The 9,953-nt window shown below is 61.4% G+C and overlaps 1 protein-coding gene across 1 annotated transcript in view; it reads right to left on the reverse strand.

Annotated features, from left to right (window-relative positions):
- The window catches only part of MYT1 (myelin transcription factor 1), a 35,805-nt gene that overhangs the window by 17,961 nt on the left and 7,891 nt on the right, over window positions 1-9,953 (reverse strand). The window contains exons 5-9 of the mRNA XM_024750336.1: window positions 7,537-8,301; window positions 6,284-6,418; window positions 5,724-5,814; window positions 4,551-4,664; window positions 1,222-1,436 (exon numbers count right to left, since the gene is read on the reverse strand). Of these exons, the coding sequence (XP_024606104.1) occupies window positions 1,222-1,436; window positions 4,551-4,664; window positions 5,724-5,814; window positions 6,284-6,418; window positions 7,537-8,301 (1,320 nt within the window). The remainder of the gene's footprint in view (window positions 1-1,221; window positions 1,437-4,550; window positions 4,665-5,723; window positions 5,815-6,283; window positions 6,419-7,536; window positions 8,302-9,953) is intronic.

The following is a 9,953-nucleotide window of genomic DNA, read 5'->3' on the forward strand; positions in this document are numbered from 1 at the left end:
ACACAGGGCACAGCCAGGGCCGGGAGCCTGGCCCCACCGCAGCCTCACCCCTGTCGGGCATTGAGAAGGCCGTTTCTATCTTGACCTAACTTGGGCAGAAAGGGCAAAGCCTCCGAAGACGTTCGAGCGCCCCCGATATTTCAAACAAACAAGTCGGTGATGCTCATTGAGAGACTAAAGTCTGCAAGTAGGAGGAGTGTCTGGGATATCATTCAGGTGGGAAAAGTTTATCACAACGCCTCAAAAGGCTGCTTTCGGTGTCGCCCCCGCCCCCCTCCGCCAACAGCCACAGCTCTGGTGAATGACATTAGTGTTCAAATAAACACGACACAGGAAGGCATCAAACGTTATCTTTTCTAGTAACTGTGCTATAACCATAAGGTCACCCTCAGGTATGATTTCTGAGTAATCAGGATATCGCCAGCAGATTTCCAGCGCCCCAGCGTAAGTGGGTGCCTTGCGGGAAGGCACGAGGCCCCCAGTCCTAACAAGCCGGAGAGACACTCGCACTCCAGGTGGTAATTGTATCATTAACCTGTAGGAAACTCATCACTGCCAATTCTGGGGGCCGACAACAGCCACCAGGGGCCGCCAGCTCCAATCTCAAGTGCACTGGGGCGCTTTTCCATTCTATTTGTATTTCCAGGGCTAACAGGCTTGCAACTCACAAATCAGCGCAATAAGTGACCCCTCCCCCCCCCAAAAAAAGCCAGGAAGGCTTGTTCCGGAAGGTTTGGCGGAATGAATGTCGTTAGTGCGATGAGCACCCAGAAAGTTTGCTGCTGATGTCACAAATGACGCATCGTATCCAGCAAGACGGTCCCCGCGCAGGAAGCATCTGTCGGGTACCCAGGCTCAGCACAGCGGTTGTCTGACCCTCCCAGACCCCCAGCCCTTGAGCTGGAATAAACTGGCTGGGGATGGACAGCCAGGGGAGGGCACGCTCGTAGGGTGAACCACGGCAGCGACGTCGTTAAGTCTGTGGACACGCACGGCACAACGGACTTGGGTTTGCTTCACGTGTAGTGAGGAGACACATCCAGTTTGATGGTGAGTGTGTGGGCAGCAACGTGGGTGAGACACGGACTCTGAGAAAGCCGCCACGGGGGATTGGGGCGTTTGGGGCCCCAGGGTGGAGAGGACCGACACGCTGCTGCTGAGGGCTCCCCCTCCACTGCCCCCCAGACGCTACACCTCCGGGAGCAGCTTTCCCCAACTTACATTTAAAGGCTTTCGGTGAGGTTTCGCTGGTCTGAATCTTTGGGGCAAGCATGCGCTTGCCAAAAACCTGAGCGTCAAAACTTGCGTAGTCGAAGGTGACCTTAGAGAACTTCTCCAGCTCCTTGGCCAGGTTGGCCCTGGGTGTGGTGGAGGCCACGCTGGGCCGGTAGCTTCCGTACGGAGGGACCTCAAGCTGCTTCACGAAGCACATGGGCCTGGGGTGTGAGACGGAGATGAGAACCGGGAAGACAGGACGCAAGGACCCTGTGCTGTTCATCCCAATGCCCCGTGCCATGGCCTGGCCCAGCCATCCCTCAGACCCGGCGCGGACAGTGACCCAGGCAGGCCCTCCCTCACATCCACCACTACAGGGTGCCCAGGGGCTGATGTGCAGGAAGAATTGCCACAGGGACGAAGCACTAGGAGCCTTGAAGAAACAGTGCGTGTCCCCTTGCGGACCGCGTCAACAGAGGGAACGAGGAGAGCAGGTTTCTGAGCCCTTTGCAGGGAGCCCTAAAGGAGCATCCTTAGGGCGGCAGGCAGCCAAGGCAGAATTCTGGTGGTGGAATAACTAACAATTCCCCAGAGGGGAGGGAGCTGGAGTGCCTGGAGGGAACATGAAGGAGGTTCTGAGAATCAGCCTCAGGGCGGCCGACTCAGCCCTTAGCCCTCCAGGTCGTCTGCTGAAAGTCACCTGAGATGCCCCTGGAGGGGCTGCTGCAAGGGTTAAAGACACGCATGAAAGGACGCTGCAAGCGTTCAGCCACTGTTACTGAAGCTCTGAAAGAGCTCAGATTTTTAAATGCACAAGAGATGGTGCGAACACACCAGCCCTGACAGCACTGGAGCCACGGCGGGAGGAAGACCAGCCCGGCACAGAAAGGCCACAAGGTCTATACCGGTCTGCGGAGGGGCCTGTGTTCCAGTCAGCTGAGAGAAGAGCGGAGGAGGCCTGGGAGAGCCACGCAGAGACTTCAGTCTGGAAAAGGTGGTGGGCGGAATTAAGGAGGAACCAGTGGTGAGGCCCCCAGGGCGCCAGGCACTACGAGAACCTAGGTGTGACCCGAAAATAGGAGCCGGGTGCCAGGAAGACCCTGCAACCACGAAAGGCTGGCTCTGCAGGGCCTTGGGAAACCGACGGCTCTCCTTCCCCAGCGAGGGCAGGGGCCCCTCTGGACCGGCCAGTGGCATCGGAGAAGTGGCCGGTGAGTGCTCAGGCACCCCCGGGGGGAGACGAGTCCTAAACTTAATGTCTGTGCCACGTTTTGGTGGCTTCCTCAGCCGGGGCTTCCGCCAGCAGCAGACTCAGTGTCCGTGACGCCCACAGAGCTTTGCGGAGATTCGCCCCACACCCTGGGGGTACTGGCCTCTCCACAGAGCACGTGGAGCCTGGATGGAAAGCTCTGCACCGCGGCCACAGCTGCCACCATCTGGCCTCCTCACCGAGGGCCCGGAAACAAAGCGGCCCTGCCTCATCCAGCCTCGTGAGAAACCTCTGAAGTCTATAACGCTGTCGTCCCACTTTTACCGGCAAACAAACGGAGTCACGTTCCCGGGGCACAACCCCCACATTTGGCAGCTGTTTGGCCCCCACCCTGGCCTCGCCAAGCCTCACCTGCCTGGTAGTTTGACATTTTGTCAGTGACTTGGATCAAGGCAAGAAACCCGACAAGAAGCCAGAGGAACAGGAATAAGATGGAGGAAAGAAGCAGTTTCCACCACCGTGAGCGCCACCCGCTTGAAAGAAGCCAACTGGAGTGCAGGGCGCCCCAGTGCGGGAGGGCGAGGCCCAGCCCGGAGACCGCTTGCACGTGACCCTGAGGCCGAGGTGGGAGGCCACGCTGCTCAGGCAAAGGCTCTGCCAGGCACATGCCAGGGAAGGGACAGCTGGGTGACGGAGGTGGCCCGCCCACCTCCAGGCCATGGTCTGTGCCATCGCCCATGCTCGTGACTGCCGGACGCCGGGCCTGTGCAGGGGACGGTGGCCCTGGTCTCCCACACTCTCCTTCGGGAGACAGACGTGGAGCAGAGAGTCTAGACGGGACGACCTGTCAGTTCTAGCTCCTCGGAGATGAGGGAGCAGGGAGTCCGCTGAGCAAGGACACGGGGGTGAGGGAGAGTCCCCCAGCACGGTGGGCACCAGAGAACCGGTCCCACTGGGAGGAGATTCTGAAGGCAGCCTGCAGGGGAGCGTGTGGCCTTGGGAAGGCTCCTCAGCCTCTGGCCTTGTTCGTGGCACCTACAGGGGCCTGCGGGTGAGGCCACACCAAGCAGACTCGCTCTGAAGGGTCTTTCAGAAGCCCCCTCACTGATGAGCCATGTCTGCACGCACACACGGGTGCATATGCACCTAAACACACGGCACCTCAAGGGTCACGGGGAGTGGCGCTCCGGAGGGTGCCGCTGGCACCCACTGCGCTCCCCAGTTCACGGTCTGTCCTGGGGTGAGCAGCTGCCAGGGCTCCCTAGACAGCAGGGGTCCTGGGCTGGCGCAACCCACTCTCTCCAAACAGGACCAGCGACTCCACAAACAAATCCCTGAACAATCCCAGGCGGTGACATCAGACACCCTCGGGGACAGCGAGGCAGGGGCAGCCGCGCGGGTGTCGGGGCCCATGAAACCACCCTCCAAGTCCCCCCTGGGAGACACCAGCACACACGCGCACATACACACGAGCGTGGACACGCACACACAGCGGCGGAGGGGCGAGAAGCCCCCTGGGCACTTGTGGAGGCAGCCCATGAAGCCTAGCGGGACCCTGCAGGGCCTTCCCGGGTAAAAAAAGCCCCTGCGCGTCCCTGATTCTTGTTTGTAGGAAAAAAAAAAAAAAAAACAGTCTTGAAGCCCCCTAGGCCTTCCCCCCCAGTTCCAAAGAGCAGGTTCAGTCAGTTAATAGGACAACAGAGTCACAGGGCTCCTGGTTTCTCCTGAAGAGACAGAGGGGACAACCTGACACGTATCTCTGGGTCACTCCGCAGAAACTAAGACCCCACCCGGTGGAGGATGGTGATGACATGCTGACCGCAGCACGTGGACCCCAGACTGCTTGGAACCGTAAGGCTGAGGTTCCCTCACCATCGGCTGATCAGAAGAGGGTCCACGAGCTGATCACCCACCCTGGACCCTCTCCCCTCACGCTGGCCGTAAAGACCCTGCCTGAGAGCCACCGGGGAGTCGCGTCTTCGGAGCACGAGCCGCCCGTCCTCCTGGCTCGGCTCTTGTAACAAACCTTCTCCGCTCCAGACTCTGAGCTCGGCCTCACTGCACGTCAGGCGCGTGGGCCCGAGGTCGAAAACACGCCTCCCGGTCTGTGACTCATCTCACTTACCTGAGGATCCGGTCCGAACTGGAGCCATTCTTGGAAGGGTCTCCCGTCGGCGGCTGTTGCTTCTCATGAGACTTGGCTAATTTTTCGGCAGCAGCAATGGGACACCCAGACAAACTAGAGAAAGGACAGGAGGACAGCTGAGCCCTCCTCCAGGCCCCACCCATCCGAGCCGGGAGCCAGGCGCCAGCAGGAGCTCAGGGAAGGCTGCCTTGCCTATAGAGGGGCCTTTCCCCAGGTCTGTCCTCGAGCCCTCAAAGCACCTGCTGCTCAGCCAGCTTCTGTTTTTGGAAATTCTAAGCCAACGACACAGAGACAAAACGCACCCGGAAGTTCTTCAAGGCTCTGAGCAAAGGCACCTCCTCTGGGTGGGTGCGGGGCCCAGGCCGCCTCTCACCTCCCTCCTCTCCCCTCACCACCAACCAGAGCTGCTCACAGTCTATCAGCCCACGGGCCACGGGCTGGGTGCTGACCCTGGAGGACATGGTCTACCAGGGTCACACGAGGAGGGCACAGGTCCTGCCCAGGAGAGCACCCAATCCGAGACGCCACAGGTGCAGCTTCCACTGTCAGAACTGAGAAACTGCGATCAGCCAGGAGAGGTGACATCATCCCAGCAGTGTTGGGGAATTTAGCCTCTTCTCAGTGATCGGACCTCAAAAACTCTGGCCAGTCGTTCCAGCTGAGTGTCACTTGCCGGAGCCACTTCACGCCCCGCCACGGCTGCAGCTACCCATGGCTCGGGGCGAGGGCGGGGCCGACCTCTCACCAGAAGACGGCAGACAACTCAGGCACCAGGCTCTCAGCACCCCTACAGAGCAGCCAGGCTCGGCCCCGGCTGCTGAGGTTCTGCCTTGAGCAAAAGCTAGTGTCCAGAGGTTTCCCGAATCTCAGCAGGACAGGGTCTCTACCTGGCTCTCCCCACAGGCTGCAGGCCTCCCTGCGCTGCGTGCGTCCATTCCTCCAGCCGCCCTCTGGTCTCTCGGGACCCCCGCTCACAGTGGCACAGGTGAGCACCCCTCCAGGTACTGCTCTGCTCCCGCCAAAGGTCTGCCCTGACCGTGCACTCACCCCAAAGGGCAGCGCACAGGGAGACCGTGTCCCAGGCACCCCCCTCCATGGCCCTCACCATTCCCAGCCCAGCCCAGCCCAGCCCAGCCCAGCCCAGCCCCGTACCTTCTGTGCGTGTTACGGTTGCTATTCACGTGGCCCTGGCCTGTGCAGCCAGGAGTGGGGCACTTGAGCACGTTCTCATGCATGGCCAATACTGCAAGACAACATGGGTGGGGGGGAGCCGGTGAGCACCACCAGCCGCGGAGGGCGCAGGAGCCCCAGGCCCCGCTCAGTCAGGCCACGCCCGCCCCCTCTCACCGCGACCCTGGCCTCCCTGAGGCAGAAACCTTACAAACTTAACGGTCACGATTGCTGCCCCTCGCCTAGAAGCAAGGACAGCTTTTCTCCTGAGCCCTCAGAACACAGACAGCGGCCCCTCCCCAGCTCCAGGGCCCGGCCTCCCCTCCTGTGTGCCCGTGTCTGTGGCCGGTTTCCAGGGGCCCTGATCCAGGCTGCCATTTCAAGGTGAATAACTGGGCGTGCTCCATGTCGCCACGCTTGTAGGGCCCAAGTTTGGGCTTCTGGATGTGCCAGTCCAGAGGGACAGGGTCCTGGGTGGCCACTCCTCTACGTGGACACCATCCAAACACCAGAGGCGGCCTGAGCCGTGCAGAGCTACTCACTCTCCGGGGGGATCCTGTCCTTGTGGGGGCAGCCAGACAGGCTGCGGTGGTGCGGGTACAGCCCAGTGACGTGGCCGGTGCCGTCGCAGCCTGGGGTCGGACACTTGATCTCACGCTTCTCAGCTCTTGAGGGATCTAAACACACAAGGCCTATCCGTCAGAGGGCAGCTGGGAAGCTGGGCGGGAGGTGGTGAGCAGGGAGGCGGAAGGGCAGCTCACCGTCCTTCACTCTGGCTGTCCAGAGAGGAGAGTGGCCAGACTGCCCAAGAGCCCAAAAGGGACCGTGGCCGGACAGCACGGGCAGCCTGCAGAGACCATCCACACTGGCCGTCCGCGTGGAAAAGCTCCCCACAGATTGCGGCAAGCCACAAACAGCAGGACCCGCAGGGCTTTAGGGGGGACCCCGCCGGATGGCGGCTGACACCTTCTGCCCTGTCCTGCTAATGTCACGCGAGGGCCACTGGCTTCGGGCTGGGAGCCAGGCCTCTGCACAGAGAGGTAAAGCCGTGTGACAAGGTCTCTGCCAGGTCACGTCCTTTGTATTTGACAGTAACGGGGACCGAGGGGCTGAGTCACTTACCCAAAGCAGCTAATAAAGGCCTGGGCAGAAATTTGACCCCAAATCTCAGTTACTGACCTCGTAGAGCCTCTGCAGGCCCAGAGAGGTCACTTTCAGTGAAGGGAATGCCTGAGAGGCAGAAGGGAATGCCTCTCAGGACACACACGGTCCCCAGAGCACAGCCAGTGTCCCAGGGAAACTTCCAGCGGAGCCATCCGTCCCCTTTGGTAGGGAAGCCACAATGCAGAAGTGACAGACATCCTCAGAAAGCCCACCCCAGGGAGGGCAGGGCCCTGGCGGGCTCTGTGTGTGTGGTTTAAATGGGAGGAAGTTGTCCTCAGACCACCGGGCAGGCAGGGGCACCCTAAGGGGCTCACAAGCCTCTCCCGGGCACTGCCTTCCTGCGCTCGCTGTCGCTGGCCTCTCTGTCCAGGGCTCGTACGGCGTCTGCACCTCAGCGTCAGTCGGTCCCTGAGAACCAGTCCCACTGTCCTCCATGGCTCAGGCCTGCTCTGCACTGCTCAGTGCTCCCAGCCTGGCCACCTGCCTCACCGACCACAGGCGGCTCCTGTCTGGCTCACACAACCTCCCCCCGCCCGTGCCCCCCAGCCCGTAAAGACCTCAGGACTCGCCCGTGGGTCCGGGACTGCGCACCCCTGGGAGGGGGCGGGGCAGGGCCAGGTGCCCGGCCTACCTTTGCTGCAGTAGCTCTTCCGGGCGGCGTCCATGGGCCTCGCCGCCTTCCCCGGCTCGCCCGGGCCCAGCGGGCCTTGCTCGGCGGGTGGGCATCCCGGCTCGCGGACGGCCCGCACCTGCTCAGCCTTCAGGGCGATGGCCTGCTCCAGGAGGCCCAGGTTCCCGCGGGTCATCATGTCGTACATCTCCGACTCATCCGTGACTGTGGACTTCTGGGACCTCGAGTCCTCGTCCTTCCCGTTGTCGTCAGAGCGCACTTCCACGAGGACGGAGTACGCAGGCCTGGGGCTGGGCGGCGCCGGGCGCCGGGGCTCAGAGGCCTCCGGGCGGGGGGCAGGGGGGGCCTGCTCCTGGCAGATCGCATCAGGCGGGGCCTCCCCCCGCTCAGTGCCCAGGGCCACCCTCTGCTTGCTGGACTCCTCGCTGGCCACACCCTCCAGGGACTGGGGACGCAGCTCCTGGGAGCGCTCACTGGTGACTTCCATCGCTTCCTCTGCGTCCTCCGGCTGGATGAAGACATCCTTCTCCCCCTCGTCGCTGGTGGCTCCTTCCTCAGCCTCCTCCCGCACCAGGCGCACGATGCCGGCGCCCCGCTTGGCCCCCTGGCCCGAGTCTTCCCCGACCAGTGTCTCTTCGGCGATTTGGCCCAAATTTAGGAGAGAAGTTGCAATGATCTCCTGATAGCTGCTGTAGCTGCCCTTGGAGGAGCCCGTGAGGCTGCTGATGGGATTGGATCCGAAACGAGCCTTGATGGGGCTCCTTCCTGCACAAAACCAGAAACCACGTGGGAGGCACACGGGGAATAGAGGATAGGTCTCCAGGCGGGGCTCCTCCAGCCTGCCCCACTGCCGCTGGGGGACACCAAAGCCCCAGAAATGGGCTCGGGGTGGCCGTTTTTGTCAGCCCCTCTGCCCAGATCTGGAGGTCACAGTAAACTTATGTTGGGAGGTGGAGGGAGAAACCACCGCTGTATTTTGAAGCTGAGAATTACTCTGATACTTGTGATTAATGGTCCTCCCTGTTATGTGTACTTTCTTAAATCAGGCGAATCTACATTTCATAAAATGGAGCTTAAAGAATGGATCAGGGCTTCCCTGGTGGCGCAGTGGTTGAGAGTCCGCCTGCCGATGCAGGGGACACGGGTTCGTGCCCCGGTCCGGGAAGATCCCACATGCCGCGGAGCGGCTGGGCCCGTGAGCCACGGCCGCTGAGGCTGCGTGTCCAGAGCCTGTGCTCCGCAACGGGAGAAGCCACAACAGTGAGAGGCCCCACATACCGCAAAAAAAGAAAAAGAATGGATCAGATTTTTTAAAACTGTTTCATAACTGATAAACAGCAAAAGCTGTTTTTAAAGCTTAAGGCTTTTAATTGCCAGGGCTAAGACGCAGCGGGTGCTCACCACACCCAGGCCCCCTGGGATCAACGACAAGGACCACCCCCCAGGGCGCAGCAGTCCGCCTGCCGATGCAGGGGACACGGGTTCGTGCCCCGGTCCGGGAAGATCCCACATGCCGCGGAGCGGCTGGGCCCGTGAGCCACGGCCGCTGAGGCTGCGTGTCCAGAGCCTGTGCTCCGCAACGGGAGAAGCCACAACAGTGAGAGGCCCCACATACCGCAAAAAAAGAAAAAGAATGGATCAGATTTTTTAAAACTGTTTCATAACTGATAAACAGCAAAAGCTGTTTTTAAAGCTTAAGGCTTTTAATTGCCAGGGCTAAGACGCAGCGGGTGCTCACCACACCCAGGCCCCCTGGGATCAACGACAAGGACCACCCCCCAGGGCGCAGCAGCCAGCCCACGTCCTCCCACTCTAGGAGGGGCCAAGCCAGGGCCGATGCCTGAGCGCCAAACTCCCTCCTTTATAAGAAACCCAGCAAGCGAGAGTCCCCTGGCCCTGCACCCTCTCAAGCAGGGCCGGGTCGCCAGGAGGGAGGCGGGTATGAGGACCCTCCCTGGAGTGGCTGCAGAATGAATAAAAATCCACCTCAGGCCCTGAGAGGCGAGAGCACCAGAAGCTTGGAGGTGTTGCGGGGTTGGGGCCTCAGGCCTCGGCCACATCCCCAGGACCCTACAGTCAGCCAGGGTCTCGGGACATGGACGTGTCCCACCGTCGCACTAGTGTTTGCCAAGGGCTGGGGGCCCCGCAGGAAAGAAGGTGCCAGCAGGGAGACCCCCTCAGTTCCCCCTGCCCCGCCCAGCTTCCCCGAACACCCGCACCATCTCCCCTGATGCCAAGCAGACCCCTTGCCCCTCCTGCAGGTGGCTCTCCTGAGGCCGAGTGGGGCAGGTCTATCTGAGACCCCGCCACACAGACGCACAGCCACATCCATCTGTCCGACCGTCTCTCACACACACAGACATACATCCAGGTCCACAATGCTCACATACAGATGAGCCTCTGGGCCCCCCCCCCCC

Source organism: Neophocaena asiaeorientalis, unplaced genomic scaffold (assembly GCF_003031525.2).
Source record: "Neophocaena asiaeorientalis asiaeorientalis breed wild unplaced genomic scaffold, Neophocaena_asiaeorientalis_V1.1 scaffold606, whole genome shotgun sequence".
Lineage (NCBI taxonomy): Eukaryota > Metazoa > Chordata > Mammalia > Artiodactyla > Phocoenidae > Neophocaena > Neophocaena asiaeorientalis.